The following is a 27,449-nucleotide window of genomic DNA, read 5'->3' on the forward strand; positions in this document are numbered from 1 at the left end:
AGCACGCCGCCCCAGTGAAGATGGCGGCTGAGCTGCACCCGCGCAGCGGAAAACTGATCGGACTGTCGAATTCGAACAGAACCGCTCAGCGGAACCAACCAGTCCAAGAATTTAACCACGGGTTGGTTCTAAGCAGAGAGCCACTGAGGGACCGGGATGTATTCACCGTCCGTATTGACAAGAAGGTAAACATAGCTGTCACTTTCAGCTCGGTGGGGGAGAGAGATGGGAATGCGAGGAGAGAGTGCATCCCGTGCCAGTGGGACGGAGTCTCTCTGTTGTCCGCAGTGGTGCTCGTGTCTTATTCAGTCCTCTTTGGGCGTGCGCAGTTTGACAATCAAGCAGTACAGTTTAGGTTTACTAGCGATCGTTTTAGCCATATCCTGTCCAAAATGTACTGCAACACATTTGCATTGGCACATTGACAACAACACTTGTTCAACACAATTAGCTAGCTAGCTCTGTGTGGTCCAGTCCATATACAGTGTATACTTTTTTTTTACGAAGGTAAAGTCAACTAGCGACATCTTCGCTACCAATTGCAAGGCTAATTTTACAGTAACGCTAGCTAAGCTATAGCTAATGTTAGCCATACTAGTGATCTTTTCGTGTGTGGATCGAACCAGTAAGTGCCTCGCTCTGTCAACACGGTAACGTTAGCTTTCAACGGCTAACTAACTAGCTATTGCTAGCCAAATGAATGACATATTATTACCACGACCAACATTTAGCCGGATAGATTCACTACTGTATACCAACGTTAGCTCGTTTAGTTAGCCATGAGTTTGCATGTTTGAAATGTAAGGTAGCGAGCTACTGTCGCTAGGTAACGTTAGCTATATCTCTAAGTTAGCTAACTAGCAACAGTCACTTGGTTGACCGCACACAGGCAGCAGCATTTTTCAGTTGTTGATGTCTAGCTAGTCATAGAGGTCTACCTACAGCTAGACGAGAGAAGCCAACTGGTTGAGTCAAGTTAACCTGTCTGTCAGGTAGGCCATATGTCAATACTGTGGTCTTGACCAAAGATATAGAACCCCATATGGTCTCGTCTTGATAAGCAAAATAAAGGCAAAGCAGATATCAGTTGTGTCCTAATTGGTGTATGGTCAACTCAAGACCAAAGTTGACAAAACAACTAACCCTGTGTCAGTGGTTAGGGGGAAACCTCACTCGACTCTGAATAGGCTCATTCCTGAAAAGCATAGCTGTAGTTTATCTGGATTATTGGGCCTCTTTGTGATACACATTGATATCACTGCGTTTACACAGGCAGCATAATTCTGATCTTTTTTCTCTAACTGATGTTTTTACCAATCAGATTAGATCTTTTGCCAATAATTTGGCAAAAACTCAATTGTGCTGCCTGTGTAAACATAGCCATTGGGCTTGTTCAAAGTGACTGATCTACAAATCACCTTGCATCATAAATAACTACTTATTAGTGTATATAACTACTCACAATGTATAATGATTTGATGCTCTCCAACACGGCCAATGTTTCGAGCCAACCGTTAGTTACTGTTTCTGTTAAAAGGTCTGCCTGCCTATGCAACATTTAGACTTCTTATCTCTATGCCGACCGCAGCACCTAGTTTGCCTGTAATCTAATTTTAGCGAAGATAGCCATGATTATCGGTCTGCCGGCCCATTGGTGACCCTCACACCTGTGGGTTTTTGGCAGAGGGCACTAGTACTGTCTCCTCCAATGCCATTTTAGCCCAACTGGGGTAGCACACAGCTCAGTGAACATGTATAGAGGGTGTATCCTTCAACCACTTGTAATGCCACTCTAGAAATCACTAGCTTGTCACATGAATAACAAACTCGCACAACAAGCTTTCACATGAAGAGCATAGCTAACTAGATGGATAACATTAACAACAGATAGGCCTATATCCCTCCCGGCAGTGAGTTACCCGTTTTCTCACTGGCGATAGTTTCATGGCCAGTATCATCTCATGTATCAAAGCTATAATGGACCGCTATCCGTAATTGCATGACGGAAATCAATGTCTGTGCTGTACAGTCAGTGCAACAAACTTGGCATTGTTGCTACAGTAATGCTATTTATAGACATTGATAGAGCTTGTGTCTTGTCCTGCAATCGGACAACAGGCAAATGCACCAAAACCAAGCAGCTAGATTGATATACGACAGCTTGTTCGGCGTGGAATATGATGGTGTTTGTTGGTAATAGTGACAGTAGCATATTATGCGGGATGGTCGTTTGGTAAGCACTAATGTAGTATGTGCCTGCCTCTCCCCCTGGCTGCTAGTCTTTGTAGTGTATGTGTATGTGTGTGTGTCAGAGAGAGATAAGGAGCAGCAGCAGCTTGTATTCACAGATGTGTTTGTGTATGCATTCGTTTGCAGATTAGTGTGTATGTGTGCTGGAGAGAGAGACCGAGAGATGGATGCAGCATTTTAGTGTGTGAGAGAGGGTCTACATCAGATTTAGAATGTGCTTGCAAGGATGAATACCGCAATAACAGATGTGTTTTTCAGTATCACCAAATGTGTAGGCCAATGTCACCACATTTTGTGATACTGAAAATTACAACATCTGGTGTTACGGCATTCAGCTGACCTTTTTTTACAAGGAGACGTGTGTACCTAAGTTGAAAAATGTAGGCGCACAAAAATACATTTAGGAGCAGTGATGCTCCTAAATTAAGATTCCAGGTCCCATAGCAAAATATTTAGGCACATATGTGAGTAGAATGTTTGCACTGTAGAGCCCTGCTCTAAATTGAATTCCTCTGCCTCAATTTACAGTATATTATTTACTCTTGGTCTGTCTTTAACCCAGCTCAACCTCTTGTACTCTCTGACCTGCCTTCACCTGTCCTCGCTATCTGTAAGCCTACTGTGATACATTTACTGACTTGTTTTAATTTGATGGACTTTACTCTGCTTTTTGGTCTTCAAGTCAAATGTGAGTTTGTTGTTCACAGAATGTACACTCTATTAGTATTTGGTAGCATTGCCTTTAAATTGTTTAACTTGCGTCAAATGTTTCGGGTAGCCTTCCACAAGCTTCCCACAATAAGTTGGGTGAATTTTGGCCCATTTTGGCCCAGAAGATAGGATATGCATATAATTGGAAGATTTGGATAGAAAACACTCAAGTTTCCAAACTGTATGATTTTTTTTTTTGTTGATGTAGTTTTCTATTCAATGCTATGATAGTATCCATTGATTTAGGACTCACATTGCAGTTCCTATGCCTTCCACTAGATGTCAACAGTCTTTAGAAATTGTTTCAGGCTTGTATTCTGAAAAATGAAGGAGTAAGAGCAGCCTGAATGAGTGGACTCTGCCGTGTCACAGAGCTTTTTCAAGCGTGCGACCGAGAGAGTGCCTTAATTGTTTATCTTTTATATTGACAACGTTATTGTCTGGTTGAAATATTATCGATTATTTAGGCTAAAAACAACCTGAGGATTGAATATAAACATGGTTTGACATGTTTCTATGAACTTTACGATACAATTTGGATTTTTTTCTGCCTGTTGTGACTGCGTTTGAGCCTGTGGATTACTGAAGAAAACATGCGAACAAAACAGGTTTTTGGAAATAGAGACTTTATCGAACAAAAGGAACATCTTCTGAGTGCAAACTTATGAAGATCATCAAAGGTAAGTGATTAATTTAATCTATTTCTGACTTGTGTAACTCTTCTACTTGGCTGGTTACTGTTTATAATGATTTGTCTGCTGGGCTATGTTCTCAAATAATTGTAAGGTATGCTTTTGCCGTAAAGCATTTTTTAAATCTGACACCGTGGTTGGATTCACAAGAAGTTAATCTTTAAACCTATGTAAAATAGTTGTATCTTTTCTGAATTTTTATAAACCTTGCCCTGGGGTGGTTTAGAGTGTTGGACTAGTAACCGAAAGGTTGCATGTTCGAATCCCCGAACTGACAAGGTACAAATCTGTCGTTCTGCCCCTGAACATGCAGTTAACCCACTGTTCCTAGGCCGTCATTGAAAATAATAATTTGTTCTTAACTGACTTGCCTAGTAAAATAAAGGTAAAAAAATATATATATATATATATTCATCTCTAGGAGACCGAAGGCGTCTCCCTCCTGAGCGGTATGACGGCTGCGTGGTTCCATGGTGTTTATACTTGCATACTTTTGTTTGTACAGATGAATGTGGTACCTTCAGGCATTTCGAAATTGCTCCCAAGGATGAACCAGACTTGTGGAGGTCTACAAAAAAAATTCTGAGGTCTTGGCTGATTTCTTTTGATTTTCCCATGATGTCAAACAAAGAGGCACTGAATTTGAAGGTAGGCCTTGAAATACATACACAGCTACAACTCCAATTGACTCAAATTATGTCAATTAGCCTATCAGAAGCTTCTAAAGCCATGACACCATTTCTGGAATTTTCCAAGCTGTTTAACCTCTTTAGGGTATGTGGGACGCTAGCTATATATATATATATATATATTAATATTTGAATTTGGCGCTCTGCAATCTCACTCGATTTTGGCCAGGTGGGACGCTAGCGTCCCACATACCCTAAAGAGGTTAAACAGCTTGGAAAATTCCAGAAATGGTGTCATGGCTTTAGAAGCTACTTTGGTGCGAAAAGTGCAAAACAATCCCAGAACAGCAGCAAAGGACCTTGTTAAGATGCTGGAGGAAACGGGTACAAAAGTATCTATATCCACAGTAAAACGAGTCCTATAATGACATCCTGAAAGGCCGCTCAGGAAGAAGCCATTGCTCCAAAACCGCCATAAAAAAAACATACTATGGTTTGCAACTGCACATGGGGACAAAGATCAGACTTTTCAGAGAAATGTCCTCTGGTCTGATGAAACGAAAATAGAACAGTTTGGCCATAATGACCATCATTATGTTTGGAGTAAAAAGGGGGTGTCGTGCAAGCCGAAGCATCATGTTGTGGGGCAGCTTTGCTGCAGGAGGGACTGGTGCACTTCACACAATAGATGGCATCATGAGGGAGGGAAACAAATTATGTGGATATATTGAAGCAACATCTCAAGACATCAGTCAGGAAGTTAAAGCTTGGTCACAAATTGATCTTCCAAATGGACACTGACCTCAAGCATACTTCCAAAGTTGTGGAAAAATGGCTTAAGGACAACAAAGTCAAGGTATTGGAGTGGCCATCACAAAGCCCTGACCTCAATCCTATAGAACATTTGTGGGCAGAACTGAAAAGGTGTGTGTGAACAAGGAGGCCTACAAACCTGACTCAGTTACACCAGCTCTGTCAGGAGGAATGGGCCAAAATTCACCCAACTTATTGTGGGAAGCTTGTGGAATGCTACCCAAAACGTTTGACCCAAGTTTAACAATTTAAAGGCAATGCTTCCAAATACTAATTTAGTGTATGTAAACTTCTGACCCACTGGGAATGTGATGAAAGAAATAAAAGCTGAAATAAATTATTCTCTCTACTATTATTATGACATTTCACATTCTTAAAATAAAGTGGTGATCCTAACTGACCTAAGACAGGGAATTTATTACTAGGATTAAATGTCAGGAATTGTGAAATACTGAGATTAAATGTATTTGGCTAAGGTGTATGTAAACTTCCGACTTCAACTGTACATGCATGCATGCATACATACACACATGCATACATACACACACAGTACCTTTCAAAAGTTTGGACACAACTACTCATTCAAGGGTTTTTCTTTATTTTTACTGTTTTCTACTTTGTAGAATAATAGTGAAGACATCAAAACTATGGAATAGCACATATGGAATCATGTAGTCATCCAAAAAAAGAGTTAAACAAAATAATATATTTTATATTCATCAAAGTTGCCACCCTTTACCTTGATGACAGCTTTGCTCACTCTTGGCATTCTCTCAACCAACTTCACCTGGAATGGTTTTCCAACAGTCTTGAAGAAGTACCCACATATGCTGAGCACTTGTTGGCTGCTTTTCCTTCACTTTGCGGTGCAACCCATCCCCAAACCATCTCAATTGGGTTGAGGTCGGGTGATTGGGGAGGCCAGGTCTTCTGATGCAGCACCATCACTCTCCTTGGTCAATTAGCCCGTACACAGCCTGGAGGTGTTTTGGGTCATTGTCCTGTTGGAAAAACAAATGACAGTCCCACTATGCGCAAACAGATGGGATGGCGTATCGCTGCAGAATGCTGCGGTAGCCATGCTGGTTATGTGTGCCTTGAATTCTAAATAATCAGACAGTGTCACCAGCAAAGCACCATTACACCACCTCCTCCATGCTTCACGGTGGGAACGACACATGCGGAGATCTCGCTTCTCATTGCTTATTTGAGCTGTTCTTGCCATAATATGGACTTGGTCTTTTACCAAATAGGGCTATCTTCTGTATGCCAACACAACTGATTTTGCTCAAACGCATTAAGAAGGAAAGAAATTCCACAAATGAACAACGCACACCTGTTAATTGAAATGTCTTGACTATTATTCTACAATGTAGACAATAGTAAAAATAAAGAAAAACCCTTGAATGACTAGGTGTGTCCAAACTTTTGTATGGTACTGTATATATGCTAATAACAAAGGAATAAGGAAATAAGAATTGCAATATTTTATTTGGAATAACATTGGAAGGCTATACTTAAGCAATATGGCCCAAGGAGGTGTGATATATGGCTAATATACCACGGCTAAGGGTAGTTCTTAAGCACGACACAGCGCGGAGTTCCTGGAAACAGCCCTTAGCTGGGGTATATTTGCTATATCACAAACCCCCGAGGTGCCTTATTGCTATTATAAACTGTTGACCAACGTTATTAGAACAGTAAAAATAACTTTTGTCATACCCGTGGTATACGGTCTGATATACTATGACTGTCAGCCAATCATCATTCTGGGCTTGTACCACCCAGTTTATAAAATGTATTGTACATTACTGACTAGATCTAAAAAGGGACATAAAAACAAATAGATGAACTAGAAGCCTAAATAAATGTCACTTTCTTCTGCAGGTGAACTCATGGAGCGGCTCCGTAGAGATTGGGGTGACTGCTCTGGACCCGGCTTGTCTCGATTTCCCCAGCAGCGCTACGGGTCTGAAGGGAGGCTCCTGGATCGTCTCTGGCTGCTCAGTCCTACGCGACGGCCGCTCCGTTCTCGAGGAGTACGGCCGTGACCTGGACCAGCTGGCCGAGGGCGACCGCGTGGGCATACAGGTAAGTAGGATAGTGGTTAAGAGAGGCGAACCAGTGGCGGGAAGGTCACCACCGGTTTAAGCCCTGCACCGGGAACTGAATTGGTAACAGGAGGGGTACTGGTCACTGAGCCTTGCCGTTGTGTCCTTGAGGAAGGCACTCAATCTCTACAATTGCTCTCCATCCAGGGGGGCTGCTCTATGGCTGACCTTGTGCCTCTCAACTCTGTGTGTGTATTTGGGGAGATTGAGATGTCTTTCTCTAAAAATTTAATATTGCTATTCTTATTTCTGCCCTCCTATTCAGCGGAGCGCCCGTGGCGAGCTTCACCTGTGGGTGAACGGGCATGACTGTGGTGCAGCTGCCAGCGGTCTCCCGACGCGCCTCTGGGCGGTGGTGGACCTCTACGGCAAGTGTACGCAAGTGACTGTGTTGAGCTGCGAGCCGCCCTCCTCGATGGAGAGAGATACGGAGAGGGAGGCGGTGGAGGGGCATGAGGAGGTGGTGGTGTGCGGGGTCCGGGAGGGAGACACCGAGGATCTGACGTCAGTGGTGAATCTGGCAGCAGCGACAAACGGGACGACAGAGGAAGGTAGGAGTTGTTTTTGTTTGTAATGTTTGTGTTAAAAGATATGGTTCGTTGTGTCATTGTGTGAAAGGTTGTAGAAGTGTAAATAAGGGAAAGACGGACTCCTGTCTCTCTCACTCTTGTTCCTTTATCTCAGTGCCGGAGCTCCCTCCTATTCACAACCGACCTGACAAGTTCCCCAACAACATAGAGCCTGAAACGGGTACGAAAATAAAACTCCCCCAAGTCTCTACCTGAATATCTATTACATTTGGTCAATGATGCCACAGTATTGACTGTCTCTCTTTCTTTCCATTTCTCTCTTTTCTGTCTGTCTTTCTTTCTCTCCCCCTGTAGCTCTGACGGAGCACCAGCTCTTTGACGTGTTCAACAATGCCATCGTGTCCCTCTACCGCTCAGAGGACGAGGGCGGAGGAGGACGAGACCTGGGGGGAGGAACAGGGACAGACTCTGGGACAGGAGGTAGAGGGGACAGGGGGAGCAGCAGCGGCGGGGGAGCTGTCAACAGTAACGGTAGTAACAGTGACAGCGGGGCCGGGACCGGCAATACCGGAAGCACCAATAACAGCCCCGCAGGAGGGGCGGGACTTGGGGCGGTGACGGGCGGGATGATGACCAATGACGCGCTGCTGTTCCATGAGAAGTGCGGTACGCTGATCAAGCTGAGCAACAACAACAAGACGGCGGAGAGGCGGAGGCCGCTGGATGAGTTCAACAACGGCGTGGTCATGACCAACCGGCCGCTCCGACACAACGAGATGTTTGAGGTGCGGCCTATGACTGGCTCCAATACTGAGATGTGAATGCTTAGAATGACAAAGCGCGGGGTTTAGAGAAAAGAGTAAAGAATACACGTGCTGTCATATTAATGATTAAACGCATGTATAGCTGACACCCGCTGTTATACCTGTTTACAAAATGTTTATCTGTTCGGACGGCGGGGTGAAGTGTCACCATTTTGCTATTACATCACAATTTAAGGCTGCTCCTCTTCATATGATAAAGCTGGAGGCTTCAGATTAGCCAATTAATATTCATGATGTTACTGCCACAGGCTGTGAATAGATAATTGCATTTGAATCTGCTGGATTGCAGCTTGATATGAATAATATATTGTAAATTGGTGAATGTTTCTATATTCTGGAGGATACAGGGTGAGAGAATTCACTAGACACCAAAAGGACTGAAGCTGGGAGCGACTGCCTAAACTTGTCCAATAACAAACGCTTACTTAAGTTTTCTGTCGTCGCAAAACGCTTCGAGTGAATACGCCCCTGGTTTCTGTTGCCACAGATCCGTATAGATAAGCTGGTGGACAAGTGGTCGGGGTCGATTGAGATCGGCGTGACAACACACAACCCCAACAACCTGGACTACCCTGCCACAATGACAAATCTGCGCTCAGGTATGTAACACACACACAGAACGGCAAGATGTATTATTCTGTGTGCAGTTTTTTGTGGAATAAATCATGTTACAGTACGTATTAAGTTCATGCAACGTGTGTGTTTTTCTTGCCTTCCCAGGTACAATCATGATGAGTGGCTGTGGGATCCTGACTAACGGCAAGGGGACCCGTCGGGAGTACTGTGAATTCAGCCTAGACGAACTGCAGGTCAGTAACACACACACACACACACACACACAACCTAACAGAGACACGCAGCCTAATGCCTTATGTGTCACTGTCTTCCAGGAAGGGGATCACATAGGCCTGATGCACAAGGCCAGCGGAGCTCTTCACTTCTACATCAATGGCATCGACCAAGGTGAGAGTCACGCCATGAGCATCCGTCAATGTAACGAGGGATTGAATGGCTGTAGCGTGGCGTTGGAGGGATAGTCGCTTAGTGCTCGTCCATTGGTATAGTAGTAACCTTGCGGCGACCTAAGGAGAGACAAACCATGAAGCGAAAATGCATTAAATATTTTATTTCATAACCATTTCAACAATGTGTATTTTAATGTTTTACATACTCGTTGTTATTTGATGTATTGCTTACATAATTGTCATGCAGTGCTGATTTTTGCCTCGTACAATGTAAAAATCATGGTAGTTTCAAGAAATGCATACAATTGCAAATCATTATCATATTTCATCAATGACCTCAATTTGACCTCTGACCCTGTCCCTAGGCGTGGCGGCGGCCCAGACACCTCCCATGGTCTACGGAGTGGTCGACCTCTACGGCATGGCGGTCAAGGTGACCATCGTCCACAATCACAACCACAGCGACCGTCTGCGTCGCAACAACGCCATAATGCGGGCGCTGTCCCCCGACGTGGGCCGCCCCCGGCCCACCCTCTCCCTCACCTCCGACCTTGACGCCACTGACCGCCTCCTCTTCCACACCAACTGTGGGCAAAAGGCAGCCATCATCAGTGAAGGCAGGACTGCTCTTCGCCCTCAGTACGTAACCATGGCTTTGTTCCAAATAATATTATTACCAACTGTCTGTAAGATTCAAATGGTCAGTTTACAGCCCTTTCTGTATTTGTAGAAAAGGACCAGTCGACTCCGTAGACAGTTTAGGATAAGGATATAATTTTCAACATCAGAAATACAGATATTTGTTTTCTCTAGAAGTAATGGTGCACTCCTATTACACTCTCACAGGTCAAAAATAGGAGCTATTCTTATGTGATGACCTCTGACCCTGCCTCCGAGGCGTGGCAACATCGTTGCAGTCCATTACCAACTCAATGACGACATTGTGCTTGCTCTTTGGGGTCTAGGCCAGGCTACTGTAAAAGTACTTTTTGACTCTAGCTGATGTTAAAGGGCCTTTATCAATAATGATGTGTATGTATGTATGTAGGTAGGTAGGTAGGTAGGTGACATGCCTTATACAGTATATTGCTAAATAGATAAATAAATAGATAAAATTGATTTGATTGTGTGAATATTTCCTCGGGCAGTGCGACGGACGACTTCAACCACGGCGTGGTCCTGAGTGGCCGCCCACTGCGCTCCAACGAGGTGTTCCAGGTGCGCATCGACAAGATGGTGGACAAGTGGGCGGGCTCCATTGAGATTGGCGTGACCACGCACAACCCCGCCTACCTGCAGCTGCCCTCCACCATGACCAACCTGCGCTCAGGTAATACCAACCAATCAGGTAATACCATCCTCTTACCCCTAGACACCCCAGATAATACCGACCTCTTACCCCCTAGACACCCCAGATAATACCGACCTCTTACCCCCTAGACACCCCAGATAATACCGACCTCTTACCCCCTAGACACCCCAGATAATACCGACCTCTTACCCCCTAGACACCCCAGATAATACCGACCTCTTACCCCCTAGATAATACCATCCTCTTAGCACTAGACCCCCCAGATAATACCGCCTCTTACCCCCTAGACACCCCGGATAATACCGACCTCTTACCCCCTAGACACCCCGGATAATACCGACCTCTTACCCCCTAGACACCCCGGATAATACCGACCTCTTACCCCCTAGACACCCCAGATAATACCGACCTCTTACCCCCTAGATAATACCATCCTCTTACCACTAGACCCCCCGGATAATACCGACCTCTTACCCCCTAGACAGCCCGGATAATACCGACCTCTTACCCCCTAGACAGCCCGGATAATACCGACCTCTTACCCCCTAGACAGCCCGGATAATACCGACCTCTTACCCCCTTGACACCCCGGATAATACCGACCTCTTACCCCCTAGACACCCCGGATAATACCGACTTCTTGCCCCAGTTAACACCGACCTCTTATTTTTAGCTAGGTTGAGTTTCCACCTCATACCCTCTGAGCAGTGTCTATGGATAGGGTCTTTATTCATCTACTTTTTCATACTCCAATGTACAGTATGTTTGGAAAGAGGTATAGATTGACTGATGATATTTCTCAGGGACGTGGATGATGACCGGGAATGGAGTGATGCACAACGGAACCACCATACTGGACGAGTATGGACACAACCTGGACCGACTCAAAGTGAGTGGGAAATCTACTTTACAGTCAGCCTTATATTATCAAACTCTACCCCCCCCTCCCTTCTCTCTTTTTTTACCCCTGTTGCTCTCACTCTTTCCCTCACTATCAACATATGACACTATCATTTGACTACTTACTGCCTCTTGTGTTTCGTAGTTGTCAATTTAACACTCTGAGCTCTCTCTCCCCCCCCCCAGGCGGGGGACACAGTGGGCGTGGTGCGTAAGGAGGACGGGAGCCTCCACTTCTTTGTGAACGGGGTGGCGCAGGGACCGGCGGCGTGGAACGTCCCGCCCAGCGTCTATGCCGTGGTGGACCTCTACGGCCAGGCCGCACAGGCCACCATCATGGACGACATGGGTGAGAGGGATGGGATGGGGGGGGGGGGGGGGTGTAGAGAGACGGGCGGGAGGAAGGTAGAGAGTTTCACAAGAACATTCTAAAGGCTGCTAGTGTGTCAACTAACTTTTTGTCTCCACAACCATTCATGACTAAACCCATCTCTCTCCCCCCTCTCCAGCGGACCTCCCCCCTCTCCCAGAGGACAGCTCGGAGGGCCCCACCGTCATGTCGCCCGGCAGCCCATGCTCGGTTGCCGGGGGCAACAGTGCCAACGACCTGCGCTTCCACCAGCTGCACGGCACCAACGCCGTGATCACCAACGGGGGGCGAACTGCCCTCAGACAGAACTGTCGCTCCGAGTTCAACGACGCCATTGTCATCTCCAACAGGTCAGTGTGACACACACACACACACACACACAATCGTAATTTCCAACAGGTCAAAAGGTACACACACACACACACATATCACCTGTGTGTGTCAAGACTGTGTTGTCCATTGCTAGGTGCCTTCGAGACGGAGAGCTCTTTGAGATAGTCATTCAGAAGATGGTGGACCGTTGGTCGGGGTCAATAGAAGCAGGTAAGATAATGGCAGGTAAGGCGTCTCTATTTTACCCCTCTCAAACTTCACACAGCCCTATCCACACCCACAGCAGAGGGGTGATGTGTTTGTCTGTGTGTGTTCTGTCCAGGTGTGACTTCCATCAGGCCAGAAGAGCTGGAGTTTCCTAACACCATGACGGATATAGACTACGACACCTGGATGCTTAGGTAAGGGTTTATGTTTGTTTGTGTTCAAACCCAGGTGTCCTGCTGCGCGCCTGGGAGCTAATGAAACGTTTTCAGGTCTCTTTGGACATGTGTGGTTCACCTAGCTGTCTTTGTTACGCCTGAAGAAACAGTAATTGAAACGTTTTACCTCTCCCCCGCATTCCAGTGGCACGGCCATCATGCAGGACGGCAACACCATGCGTAACAACTACGGCTGTGACCTGGACTCCCTGACCACGGGCAGTAGGATCGGCATGATGCGCTCGGCCACCGGCGACCTCCACTACTACATCAATGGGGTGGACCAGGGTGTGGCCTGCACCGGACTGCCGCCAGAGAAAGGTGAGTGGAACCAGTTGTCATGTATATCTTATCACAACCCCATGTACAGTGCCCTCAAGTATTCAGACCCCTTGACTTCCTCCACATTTTGTTACCTTACGGCCTTATTCTAAAATGGATTAAATTGTTTTGTCCCCCTCATCAATCTACACACAATACTCCATAATGACCAAGCAAAAATGGGTTTAGAAATTTTTGCTAATTTGTTACAAATAAAAAAAACTGATAGCATTTACATGCGTATTCAGACCTTTTACTCAGTACTTTGTTGAAGGACCTTTGGCAGTGATTACAGCATTGAGTTTTCTTGGGTATGACATTACAAGCTTGGCAGACCTGTATTTGGTGAGTTTCTCCCATTCTTCTCTGTAGATCCTCTCAAGCTCTCTCATGTTGGATGTGGAGCGTCGCTGGACAGCTATTTTTAGGTCTCTCCAGAGATGTTTGATCGGGTTTATGACCGGGCTCTGTCTGGGCTACTCAAGGACATTCAGAGACTTGTCCCGAAGCCACTCCTGCATTGTCTTGGCTGTGTGCTTAGGGTTGTTGTCCTGTTGGAAGCTGAACCTTCGCCCCAGTCTGAGGTCCTGAGCAGGTTTTCATCAATGATCTCTCTGTACATTGCTCTGTTCGTCTTTGCCTCAATCCTGACTAGTCTCCCAGTCTCTGCCGCTGAACAACATCCCGACACTGCCACCACCATGCTTCACCATACAGATGGTGCCAGGTGTCCTCCAGACTTGATGTGTGGCATTCAGGCCTAAGAGTTCAGTCTTGATTTCATCAGACCAGAGAATCTTGTTTCTCTGGTCTGAGTGTCTTTAGGTGCCTTTTGGCAAACTCCAGGTGGGCTGTCTTTTACTGAGGAGTGGCTGGTGGAGTGCTTCAGAGATGGTCCTTCTGGAGATGTCCTTCTGGAAGGTTCTCCCATCTCCACAGAGGAACTCTAGAGCTCTGTCAGAGTGACCATCGGGTTCTTGGTCACTTCCCTGACCAAGGCCCTTCTCTCTGATTTGAATCCGTTTGGCTGGGCGGCCAGCTCTAGGAAGAGTCTTGGTGGTTCCAAACTTCTTCCATTTAAGAATGATGGAGGCCACTGTGTTCTTGGACTTTCAATGCTGCAGACATTTTTTGTTACCCTTCCCCAGATCTGTGCCTCGACACAATCCTGTCTCGGAGCTCTACGGACAATTCTTTCGACCTCATGGCTTGGTTTTTGCTCTGACATGCACCGTCAGCTGTGGGACATTTTATATAGACCTGTGTCCCTTTCCAAATCATGTCCAATCAATTTAATTTACCACAGGTGGACTCCAAGTTGTAGAAACATCTCAAGAATGATCAATGGAAACAGGATGCAGCTGAGTTCAATTTCGAGTCTCATAGCAAAGCGTCTGAATACTTATGTAAATAAGGTATTTCTATTTTTTTATTTGCGCAAATGTCTAAACCTGCTTTTGCTTTGTCATTATAGGGTATTGTGTGTCGATTGCTGAGGATTATATTTATTTGAATCCATTTTAGAATAAGGTTGTAACGAAATGTGGAAAAAGTCAACGGGTCTCAATACTTTTCTGACGGCACTGTATGTGCTAGGGGTCTCATGAATTGATTAAAATGGAATTGATAGCGCAGGAATGGCTTCAGGACACTATCTTGGCTGTTTGCTAAGGGTCTTTTTAGTTAGCTGCCACAAGCATCTCTGAATAAATACACTTAGCAGCTCTTTTATGCTAAAATATCACTGCTATTTAGATATTTTACTTTTTATTTGTCAATATTCGTCTTATTAAGATTAATTGTCTTTGTCAAGGGAGACTTTCCAAAACACTCTCCTTCCCTCCCTCCCTCCATTAGAGGTGTATGCGGTGATAGACCTGTACGGTCAGTGTGTCCAGGTGTCCATCACCAGTTCCTCTGGCCCTCTGGACAACAGTCTGTGTACCAGCAACATAACAGAGAAGAGCTTCCCCATACACTCACCAGGTACGCACCACGGACGTGTGTTTTCTCCCAGGTTCCGGATTGAAATAAATTGTTAAACAACAGACCGCAAATGAACTGGCTCACATCTCCTTTTCCCCTGTGCATGTGTCTCTTTCTGTACGTGTGTGTGTGTGTAGTGGCAGGCGTGGCCCACCGGCTTCACAGTAAACATGGTAAGAACGTGGTTCTTCTGGGAGAGGGCTGCCAGGCCGTCCGGGTAGGAGGATACGCTCATGGCATCGTCTTCAGTGCCAAGGAACTCAAAACAGACGAATTGTTCGAGGTGAGCCAAGGCAGGGGGAATACCATGGAGAGGTATTCAAGGTGTGAAAGTAGAGTTGCTGGGGTGGAGTTTAGCATCTTTTTTTTTTTTTTTTTTGGTAAAGCTCTTATACAGTGCCTTCTGAAAGTATTCAGACCCCTTGATTTTTTTAAAAGTTACAGCCATATTCTAAAATGTATTCATTAAATGTTTTCCTCATCAATCTACACAATACCCCATAATGACAAAGGGAAAACAAGTTTCTTTTGACATTTTTGCAAATGTATTTAAAAAAACAAGAACCGATACCTTTGCCATGAGACTTGAAATTGAGCTTTCTGAGAATTCTGTTTCCATTGATTATCCTTGATGTTTCTACAACTTGATTGGAGTCTACCTGTGGTAAATTCAATTGATTGGACATAATTTGGAAAGGCACACACCTGTCTATATAATGTCCCATAGTTGACAGTGCATGTTAGAGCAAAAACCAAGCCATGAGGTTGAAGGAATTGTACGTAGAGCTCAGACAGGATTGTGTCGAGGCACAGATCTGGGGAAGGGTACCAAAAAATGTCTGCAGCATTGAAGGTCCCCAAGAACACAATGGCCTCCATCATTCTTACATGGAAAAAGTTTGGAACAAACTGAGAAATCGGGGGGGAGAAGGGCCTTGGTCTGCGAGGTGACCAAGAACCCGATGGTCACTCTGACAGAGCTGCAGAGTTCCTCTGTGGAGATGGGAGAATCTTCCAGAAGGACAACGATCTCTACAACACTCTACCAATCAGGCCAGACGGAAGCCGCCACTCAGTAAAAGTCACGTGACAGCCCGCTTGGAGTTTGCCAAAAGGCACCTAAAGGACACTCGGCCCATAAGAAACAAGATTCTCTGATCTGATGAAACCAAGGTTGAACTCTTTGGCCTGAATGCCAAGCATCACGTCTTGACATCTGGCACCATCTTTACGGTGAAATATTGTGGCAGCATCATGCTGTGTGGATGTTTTACAGTGGCAGGGACTGGGAGACTCGTCTCAGGGTCAAGGGAAAGATGAACGGAGCAAAGTACAAAGAGATCATTGATGAAAACCTGCTTCAGAGCACTCCAGACCTCCGGTGGGGGGCGAAGGTTCACCTTCCAACAGGACAACGACCCTAAGCAAACAGCCAAGACCGCACAGGAGTGGCTTCGGGAAAGTCTCTGAATGTCATTGAGTAGCCCAGCCAGAGCCCGGACTTGAACCCGATCGAACATCTCTGGAGAGAATTGAAAATAGCTGTGCAGTGACACTCTCCCCATCCAACCTGACAGAACTTGAGAGGATCTGTAGAGAAGAATGGGAGAAACTCCCCAAATACAGGTGTGCCAAGCTTGTAGCGTCATACCCAAGAAGACTTGAGGCTGTTATCGCTGCCAAAGGTGCTTCAACAATGTACTAAATAAAGGATCTGAATACTTATGTAAATGTAATATTTCATATCTATTTTTTTAATACATTTGCTAAAATTTCAAAAAACCTGTTTTTACTTTGTCATTATGGTGTATTGTGTGTAGAATAATGAATAAAAAACAATTTCACCAATTTTAGAATACGGCTGTAACAAAATGTGGAAAAAGTCAAGGGGTCTGAATACTTTCCGAATGCACTGTAGGTGATTGTAATTGAGGAATTGTAAATTACATTTTTTTTCCATCCAGCAAAACAAGTAAATTCTTTATCACTCCATTTTTGCCATCACTAGTACTCATCCTCTTCTTCCTCTCTCTTCTTCCTTTCCCACCATCCCAACCCCCAGGTGAAGATAGACGAGGTAGATAACCAGTGGTCTGGTTCCCTCCACATGGGTCTGACTAGCCTGGCCCCTCCAGAGCTGCCCTCCTGCCCCATGTCGGGCCTGTCCCCCTCCCTCACACAGCTCCGCGCCAAGGTCACCTGGCTGCTGGCAGGGTCAGAGGTCAGACGCAATGGGGTCCTCCAAAGACAGAACTACGGGGCATCCCTGGACAGATTGACGGTGAGAGAAGGAGAGGGGAGGGAGTGGAGAAGGAACAACGTGTCAGAGAGAACTTGGATATAAAGATGGTGACTAGTGTGTTGTGAAAAACTATCCAAAAAGTAGGCAGAGACTATTGGAGTATAATAATGAACCTATAATCAAGCAGCTTCAGGCGAGATCCATCTCTTCAGCATAGTCAGAGAAAGAACTCCCCTGCAGCTACTGGATTTAAAGGTTCATTATTATACTTCAATAGTCTCTAGAAAAATGTGTGCATTTGGTACGGATAGAAGGATCGCGATGAGTACAGAAATGGGCAAGTGTGTACTGGTAATAGGATGGGTACTGAGATGAATCCTCTGTGTCTAGGTGGGGAACCGCGTGGGCGTGAAGAGATGCAGTGATGACACAATGCACGTCCTTATCGACGGAGAGGACATGGGAACAGCTGCTACCGCTGTGGCCAAGGTACACACACACACACACACACACACACACACACACACACACACACACACACACACGTGTGAGTATGTTCAATTAACACGCACACAAACACTTCATGAACGTACAAACTGTTCTCTCATCCACACACGTCATATGTCTTCAATTCTCTCACACACACCACCCCACCCCACTAACCCCCACCTCTTTCTCCCCTCCCTGTAGAATGTCTATGCGGTGCTGGACCTGTATGGTCGTGTGACGGCTGTGTCCATTGTCAGTTCCTCAGTGCTGGAGGATGCAGAAAGCATCAAGGCCCCCTCCCTCTCCTCAGACAGCTGCAGCGACGGCGAGGAGGACAGCACGCCGGTGAGAGACACTGAGGGATGTAGTGGGATGGGAGACTAAGGGATGTCGTGGGATGGGAGACTGAGGGATGTAGTGGGATGGGAAGGCGAGACAGTTGGACAGCATGCTTTTGCCTGGACCAAATATCTAATAATATAAGTACAGTAGGAAGCCAGCATTTGCTCCACAGGTGGTTTTAGATTAGCACGAATTGAGCAACTGAAGTAAACATTAGCTAGTTGATTTACCTCTCTCTCGCCCCCCCCCCCCCTCCCATCTATCCATCAGGTTGGGAGCAGTAAGCTAGCCCTGGTGCCCAACACTATCATGGCCTTCCTGGAGAACCATGGGAAGAACATCCAGCTGTCCAATCAGAACCTGACGGCCGCCCGTGTCTCCAGCTACAACCAGGGCCTTCTGGTCACAGCACAACCCCTGCCCAGACAACAACTGTTCCAGGTAGCTACACTGGTGTGTGTGTGTGGTGTGTTTCTGGATTGGGGCAGCGTCGTTGTTTAGGGACACATTATATATTATAGTGCTTTCTGTCGCTATTGTTTGTGACTGACAGTCCGAATGTCTCTGTTGCCATAGTTTCAGATCGACCGCCTGAACCCGTCGTGGACGTCGTCCTTGTCGCTAGGGGTGATAGGTCACTCCCCCGACCGCCTCAACTTTCCCTCCACGGCGTGCTGTCTGAAACGCTCTGCCTGGCTGCTGCAGAGAGACTCTGTCTTCCACAACTCACTGAAGGTACTGGAGTCGCTGTCTCTCACTCAGCTCCCTTCACAACTCACTTTCTACTTTTGAAAACATTTTGTCATTTCAAATGAATAACCTGATTGATTGTTTGATTAGTCCTCTTTCTCTTTCCCTTCCCTCCATCACTTCACCCCCCCTTCCTCCATCCCAGATCTGTGAGAACTATGGTCCTAACCTGGACACATGTCCAGAGGGTACAGTATTGGGTCTACTAGTGGATGGGAACAGCTGTCTGCACCTCCATGTGAACGGGATGGACCAGGGCGTAGCAGCCCAGGACATCCCCACCCCCTGCTACCCCCTCATAGACCTCTACGGGCAGTGTGAACAGGTACGTCTGTCACCCTCCCACCCAAAACCGTCTGAATCTGAAGAGGATGAGGAAGGTAACCTGCTTAGTCTAGCCACTGATATAACCCCCGGTAATGCATTGTTTTAATGATGATTAACAGTCCCAGTGGAAAACCAAACCAGGCATCCCTCTGCGTTAAAAAAATAAATAAATTATAACTTCTACACAAACACAGGGTGTTCCCCAAATGGTTCCCTATATGGTGCACTACCTTTGACCCGAGCCCTATAGCCCCTGGTAGTAGTGCACTATAAAGGGAGTAGGGTGCCATTTTAGACGAGTCCTACTCAGATCCACTTTTAGATCAGTAGCCAGGAACTAATCTGCTAGTATGCTGCTCTATGTTCTCTAATCCTGAAAAACTTCCACCTGGCCGAAGTCATAATCCCAATCTCATTTAGACACTCCATCCCTCAGTAGGTCTGTAACTCTAATCCCAGGCCCCCCGCCGGGCTGGGTTTAATAATCTGTCGCCCGGCCTGGCCCTGTACAACGTAATCGGTTGTCACACTTCCTGAGGGCCGACCGAAGTCAAGTCAGTGACACGCTCTGATGTCGTTGGCAGATTACAATCGTGACTGACAACGTGCCAACCGTGGGAGCGGAGAGCGGCGAGGCGCGTTGCCAAGGCGACATGGAGAAGGCGGACATGGTTGACGGTGAGAAGACGATGATGTCAACTCATCGCAGGCCTTTTACAGTTGATGTTCAAAATGTCTTTCATATTAAAAGTTACTTTCATGTGTTCTGTAGATGCAAAGTTGACCAAGTTATTGTCCTTGTTGGCATCACGTTCTTTGACAGTAAAACGTTTTGACTTCTAAGTAATGTCAAGCTCTGTATACATCTCTTATTGGCCTCAACCGGTGCTACCCTTTGACCTTTGCTATCTGACCTCCAGGGATCAAAGAGAGTGTGTGCTGGACGCCCCCTCCAGAGGTCAACCCCAACAAGACCTGTGAATATCAGGCCCTGTGCTCGCGCTTCAAGGACCTGCTCACGCTGCCAGGTGAGTACCCCACACACATTTTTACATTTTATTTTTAAAGCTAAACTTTCTTTTTGCCTGATTAACCTCTGGTGGCAGAGCATTCCATGATGACATGGCTCGATACATAACTGAACAACGCATTAAATCAGTTTTTTTTGTTTTGGGTACAGTAAAGAACCCATAGTGGCCTGTCTGGTGGAGTATGTATGTCTGTTTTGAAGTGTACGCAATAGATTAGACAAGTGGTTAGCCATTTTCAATACACAAATGTTTATTTAAAAAGACTGGAAGAGAAGTAGTCAATTTCTCCTCAACCATGAAAGACTATGATGCATGTGGTTGTTAGTTCTGTGTGCGCAGTTAAGGGCAAGGCATTCTGCTTGGTTGTGAGCCAGCTACAGCTTTGCTAGGTATTTCTTAGCTGTGCCTGACCATATTAGTGGACAGTAATCAACATGGGACAAGACCAGAGCCTTAACAACTTGTACAGTTGATCTTTGTGCCAAAAACGCAGAACATCTCATTCTGAAATCATGGAGTTGGTCCTCCCTTTGCTGCTATAACAGCCTCCAATCTTCTGGGAAGGCTTTTCACTAGATGTTGGAATGTTGCTGGGGGACTTGCTTCCATTCAGGCACAAGAGCATTAGTGAGGTCGGGCACTGATGTTGGGCGATTTAGGCCTGGCTGTAGCATTAAGATTTCCCTGCACTGGGAAAAAAGTGGCCTAGCCCGAACCATGAAAGCAAGCCTAGACCATTATTCCTCCTCCACCAAACTTTACAGTTGGCACTATGCATTGGAGCAGGCAGCGTTCTCCTGGCATCCACCAAACCCGGATAGGCCATCGTACTATCAGATTGTGAAGCGTGGCACTTGTGTGGCTGCTCGGCCATGGAAACCCATTTCGTGAATCTCCCATGAACAGTTCTTGTGCTGACGTTGCTTACAGAGGCAGTTTGGAACTCTGTTGCAACCGAGGACAGACGTTCTGTTTTGTGAGCTTGTGTGGCCTACTACTTTGCGGCCGAGCCGTTGTTGCTCCTAGACGTTTCAACTTCACAATAACAGCCCTTACAGTTGACCAGGGCAGAAATTTGACGAACTGACTTGTTGGCAAGGTGGCATCCTATGACGGTGCCACGCTGAAAGTCACTGAGCTCTTCAGTAAGGCCATTCTACTGCCAATGTTTGTCTTTGGAGATTTCATGTCTGTATACTTGATTTTATACACCTGTCAGCAACGTGTGTGGCTGACGTAGCCGAATCCACTAATTTGAAGGGGTGTCCACATACTCGTGTGTGTGTGTGTGTATATATAAAAACAATCCCCAAAAATATTATTTAACGAGGCAAGTCAGTTAAGAACAAATTCTTATTTACAATGACGGCCTACCCTGACCAAACCCAGACGACGCTGGACCAATTGTGCACCGCCTTACGCAACTCCCAATCACGGCCGACTGTGATACAGCCTGGAATCGAACCAGGGACTGTTGTGACTCCTCTTGCACTGAGACGCAGTGTCTTAGACCGCTGCCTACCTCTCCCCATCTTCACAACAACTATGTCAATATGACTTGACCATAATAACTGACCATCTAATGTTGCTTGAATTTTAGAAGAGCTTAAAATATGGGCAGTGTTTCTTGTAGCCTTACCCTAGTGTGACGTTTTGATAACCATGTCTGTTGGACAAGGTGACTTTTTATCAGTGTATTCCGCTCTATTCGAAAATGATGATTAGCATCAAAGTAGACGTCATACAAGACTACAAATCCCTGCAAGCTCCTGCACGACGTCTCTAGCTGACACCTTTGCTAACAGGTATTGTTTCAATTTAAAACTTGCACAAGACCGTTCACAGAATTGATGATTTTAAAGCCATTTAGCCAATTTATTATTTACAAAATTTAACTAACATTAGATAGTTAATCCAGAGATCCTAACTTTTGATTCGGCGGTCTCGTCCAGATCATGGCATTTTGTAGTTCTTTATGATAGCCACATTAGCAGCTAATTAGCATTTAATTTTTGGGTGATAAATACATGCGAATATATCTATATATATTGATAAGTCATCTTGTCCTAGAGAGATTTACACTTATCAAAATGTCGCGCCAGGGTAAGCCTACACTAAACACGGCCCTTATTTTAAGTGTTTCTAAAATCCCCTATGGAGAAAAATTTCTGATGGAAAAACGATTGGAACCATTTCCTTGTTTGACTGAGTCTTATGACTCATGCTGTGGTACTCTATACCAGGTGGCTTATCCTTCTTGGCACAAACTTCACCAAATTCAAAACGGCAATCCTCTTAAATTATTAGATCTTCAATACACAAATATGATGGTTCAATGTTGTCATTTCCCTTCTGTTTGTCCACTTTAGCATAACTAGAGCGCACTCTCTGGTTTCTATTGGATACGTAACACTCCAATCGTGTGATGGCAGGTGATGTAAAAGCCATAAGTTCGTTTTTTTTGTTTTTCAGTAACGAATGATGATCTATAACTTAAATAAAGGCTGCACTGAAATCTAACAATACAGCTCCAACTATCATCTTGTTATCCATTTAATCATTGGATAATTCTATTTCTGATAATAACAAAGAAGGAATGAATGGTTTTTGAGCAGATTGTTTTCAGCAGATGCCTCGTCTGGTTTAGCTCGGCTGCAGCCGGGGGGGGTGCTCTGTTCTTCCTGCCTTTTCTGCGTACTCCAGCTGTCTTGTTGGTCTCAATGGTGGAGGGGGGTGCTTTTCTGTTGGTGTGGGGGGTTATGCTATCCAGTTGAGTATCCTTAGCTGAGTCTTAACTCCGTCTTTGTTGTTCTCTCTCTCACTCTCTCGCTCTCTCGCTCTATCCATCTCTCTCAGATGGTTACTTCAACGAGGATGCCAAGTATAACCTGTGTTACTGTGAGTCTTGCCACAAGCTGCGCGGAGACGAGTCCTACTACAAGAGAGGGGAGCCCCCCCGGGACTACGCCCTGCCCTTCGGCTGGTGCCGCTTCGCGCTGAGGTCAGAGGTCGCAAACAGCCAGTCAAGTGGACTGCGAAAACTGTCTTCAACCAGTTACTTTAGATCAGTCCCAGTGCTATTCATGTCCACTGAATGAGTATAATATAGTTCAATTAACAAATGGATTACTAGATCTGACCTATTCCCACCTTGGCGAAAGATACGGGGAGAATGTGAATAAAAATAGTATACAGTTTAAACTTTGACTACTGGCTTTGAGTATCAATGTCCTAGGACACAAGATACAGATGGAGAGGGGTTATCTAACAATTTTGTGTGTGATTGTGTGCGTGTACTACCTCCCCTATAGGATCAAGGCCCACTGTGAGGTGTCTAGTGCATTTAAGAAGTGGCACATAGCCTACCACGGCACCAGTGTAGGGGCTCTGAGACGCACTCTGGACCATGCTCAGCTGCTCTCTGGTACGACGCAGCATTTGTTTCCTTATCCACTTATCCCCAATTTCGTGGTATCCAATTGTTAGTAGTTACTGTCTTGTCTCATCGCTACAACTCCCATACGGGCTCGGGAGAGACTAAGGTCGAGAGTCATGCGTCCTCCGATACACAACCCAAACAAGCCGCACTGCTTCTTAACACAGCGCGCATCCAACCCGGAAGCCAGCCGCACCAATGTGTCGGAGGAAACACCGTGCCCCTAGCGACCTGGTTAGCGTGCACTGCGCCCGGCCTGCCACAGGAGTCGCTAGTGTGCGATGAGACAAGGATATCACTGCCGGGCAAACCCTCCCTAACCCGGACGACGCTAGGCCAATTGTTTAGGGGTCCACTTTTTTGGACCCCTAAAAATAGTGAATTGACCACAGGTCACCTTTATTTTGATGTGCATATAACCTCAAGGGGTTGTTTCTCTCCCAAAGCACTAATCTATCCTTTTGAAACGTATGGTTGATTTCCAGAACCATTTCCATCACAAACATTTTCCCTAATGATTAAAGAATCATGACGGTGATGTAAATGAACAAACCCATGTTGTCTTGGTGTTTCAGGGACTTCGTCCATCTTCTCTGTGTCTCCGGCAAAGATGGAGGGTCCTAACGGCTACAGTGAGCCAGAGGAGAACAGCAACAGCCTCCCCGACAGGGAAAGGGACAAGGAGGTTCCCCGGGTACAGCTGTCCCCCACCATGCGCTATTCCGGCCTGGAGATGTTCGCCCCTAAAGTGCAGTACGTGTCAAATCTCTATCGTTGTCTCTCTCATGCCCTTGCTTTTTATCTGCCTATTGAAGTTTATACTCAGTTTATTAGGTACACCACCCCGTTCACAAAAATGGTTCACTCCTACCGTGAGTCACGTGGCCGTGTCTTGTTATATAAAGCAGGCAGACAGGCATTGAGGCATTCCGTTACTGTTTTTGATTGACCCGGTACTAGATGGGTGTACATGATAAACTGGCCACTGAGTATACTTTATACCATGAAATTGTTATGCTGTCTTGGTCTCCTCTGCCTTACGCTGCTTTTGTTCTTTTATTCTTATTCCCATGACTCCTGCTCACCTCTCTCCCTCCAGATTCCGGGACCCTCGTTCTCACTGTTGTCACCAAGCCCAGGTGGGTTTCCAGGTGTGCGTGCGGCCGGGCTCTTATAAGGTGGGGCCCCAGAACCTTGGAGCCAGCGAGCCCCTTGACCCCCGCTTTAGCAACACAGAAATCGAGTGGATCACCAAGGAGCAGGGGGGCACCCTCCTCTACGGCCTACTCATACGGGTGGAGTGAGGGAGGGATGAACAGCGGGATGGATAGAGTGGAGATAAGGGAGCTTCTCTATCCCAGCGGTGCCTCCAAAACCTCTACTCCATCAACCAAATTCCAGACTTTGAGACTCTTTGGAATTTGGGTAATTTCCCTCCTGTTCCTGGGGGGGGGGGGGGGGGGGGGGGGGGGGGGGGGGGGGAGATTGTTGACATTGACAGTTCAGCATTATTTTAGTTTATTTTGGACAAAGTACATTTTTGTTTTGGAATAATTTTAACAGGGTGGGGTTTTGGTGGATTCAGAGAAGAACAACAAGACTGACACTGCCTGCACTTTATGTTTTGAACACTTTGTGGGCTATTTAAAAAAATATATATATAAAAAACAACTAAAAACAATCTACTTATCATTCACAATACAACACTCGTTTTTGGTCACCGCAGTTTTTCTTTTAGCACTGTTGTCCTCTAGCTCTTGTTTTTATCACCTTTTATCCTGATCACTCTCCTCACTCTCTTTTTGGTTCTCAAGTACAGGGGGGGGGATGGTTCTCCTCAGTTCTCAAGGCTGAGTGCACAACCGGTCACGTTCCAAGACTTGTACCGTTCCTTAACCCCCCCCCCCCCCCATCGCCTGCTGCTCAGAACGGTCACTGACTATTGGACTTTATAAACTAAGGACTTAACCACGTGTCAATGGAGGAGGAGAGTGCAAAATCAAACGATGAGCAGAAAGACTGGAAATATCCCTGAACAGGAGAAGGACCTGAGAGAACCTTTTTTAGAGGGAGGAACAACAACAAACCTGGAAGAAAATGTTTACAGGTGTAACGCTAACCACTGTCTGTCTACATGTATGAGTAAGACTCCCCCTCCCCTCTACTCACACCTGTCCTAGATTTTTTTTATCATTCTTCGTTAGTGGAAAACGCTTCCCTAAGACAAGGGTACTTTCTCGTTCCCACGTTGCAGAGGTATAGATATATACACTGTTTCTTGTGGGGGGGGGTCTATTCAATTTCTGTCTGTTTCACCGACAAAGCTATCTGCATCTTGAATAGTGTGAAGTGGCTTCCTCTCCTTAGTCCTCATCTCCTTTCCTTCACCTGCACTGATCTGAAGGAAAGGAGCAGATAGACATGTAATGAATAGAGCGGACATGATTCTGTACCAGATAGGCATGTTTGTTCTTCATAACATAGTACTATCTGAACTTTACACAATGTTGTGGCCTGCTGAACGTGCCTGTCTTCACACGTCGTCGTTTACACTAGAGTTGCGTTTAAGTCTTTAAAGATTGTAACGTATCTGTCCCATTATGGCGTCGGTGAGCGTACGGGCAGTGTCAGTGAGGCCATCTCCATTTTTAAACTCGTACATTTTCTTCTACTTCTGAGTTGGTTAACAAACTGAAAGGGTGTGCACTGCCACCTAGAGTGTTGTTTGAACAGGTATAAAGCCAAGGTTGGCTATTTACAGCCACCTGCAGTCATGGAATGTTTGCTTACGAGTATAATTCATTGGCTGATCCCTGGATGGAATTTTATGACGCTTCCTTAACCCATAGGAAGACCCACCCAGTTGACTACTTAATAATTGTGAAGTCCCTAATGGCACTGCCCATGCTCTAACTTGCTTCTGGACACTGGAGTCCTCTATAGAACTCTATGGTCATTGTTTTAACAGGGAGAAATGTTCAGAGCCAATCCTTATTGGGGTGTGTCCTCACATTGGTGTGTCCGTGCAAATACTCTTGGGAAATGCAGTATTTAACGAAATGTGCAGGCCCTGATGCTGGTGTTTACATTGTGAATGTAATTCATTAGGGTTTTTGTCATTTTGTTTTTTGTGGTCCGTTTACGTTGAAACTAACACCCTTCATTTGACATATTACATTAAAAAAAGATTAACACTGGTTCATTCATTCCTTCCCCAAATATTTGATTGTATGTGGACGACTCTAAAGCATATCTTCTTTTAGCCATGTATTTAGTTGCCAATCTGATATATACCTTACGTATGACTTGCATTCATACATAGCCGCGCCATCTTGCCAAGTCATTATTTTGACAGAGGAAAAACAGGTTGAGTCAAGATCCAAGGTTCAGTTGACTTTCCTCACACACAACTGTGTATAACCTAATTTATTGCAACAAAAAAAGTGGGCTTTGAAAAAGGAAAAAAAAAAAAAAAACTTGCTTGCAACGTCCAATCAAAATGTGAAAAATTCTATGGGGTTATTTAAAGGCCCAGTGCTGCTTTTTATGATACTACTTTTTTTTTCTGTATGTTGCATTTGTACAGGCTGTTACATAACATGAAATCATATCTTCCTGATTTGTAAAAATAAATGGACAGAGTATGCACATGATTACTCTGGA

The 27,449-nt window shown here is 45.6% G+C and overlaps 1 protein-coding gene across 5 annotated transcripts; it reads left to right on the top strand.

The window, feature by feature from the left end:
* On the top strand, nt 1-27,449 carry LOC109879329 (neuralized-like protein 4). 5 transcript variants are annotated; one of them, XM_031832283.1, is made up of 30 exons: nt 1-185; nt 6,983-7,186; nt 7,472-7,757; nt 7,891-7,956; nt 8,091-8,521; nt 9,048-9,159; nt 9,281-9,369; nt 9,451-9,523; nt 9,891-10,164; nt 10,674-10,873; nt 11,641-11,726; nt 11,924-12,086; nt 12,247-12,457; nt 12,574-12,665; nt 12,763-12,841; nt 13,008-13,183; nt 15,041-15,169; nt 15,307-15,452; nt 17,232-17,450; nt 17,802-17,900; nt 18,102-18,245; nt 18,513-18,683; nt 18,819-18,977; nt 19,138-19,317; nt 19,904-19,997; nt 20,240-20,347; nt 23,207-23,351; nt 23,662-23,774; nt 24,362-24,539; nt 24,886-27,449. In XM_031832283.1, exons 1-30 carry the CDS (start codon nt 21-23, stop codon nt 25,088-25,090), a joined length of 4,797 nt encoding a protein of 1,598 aa, XP_031688143.1. In that variant the 5' UTR covers nt 1-20; the 3' UTR covers nt 25,091-27,449. The 5 variants fall into 5 exon arrangements, 4 of the variants coding, with proteins under 4 accessions (XP_031688143.1, XP_031688144.1, XP_031688145.1 ...); XM_031832284.1 differs by having other exon boundaries at nt 12,574-12,650; XM_031832285.1 differs by having other exon boundaries at nt 10,674-10,855.

The sequence above is a fragment of the Oncorhynchus kisutch genome, linkage group LG9 (genome assembly GCF_002021735.2).
Source record: "Oncorhynchus kisutch isolate 150728-3 linkage group LG9, Okis_V2, whole genome shotgun sequence".
Classification (NCBI taxonomy): domain Eukaryota; kingdom Metazoa; phylum Chordata; class Actinopteri; order Salmoniformes; family Salmonidae; genus Oncorhynchus; species Oncorhynchus kisutch.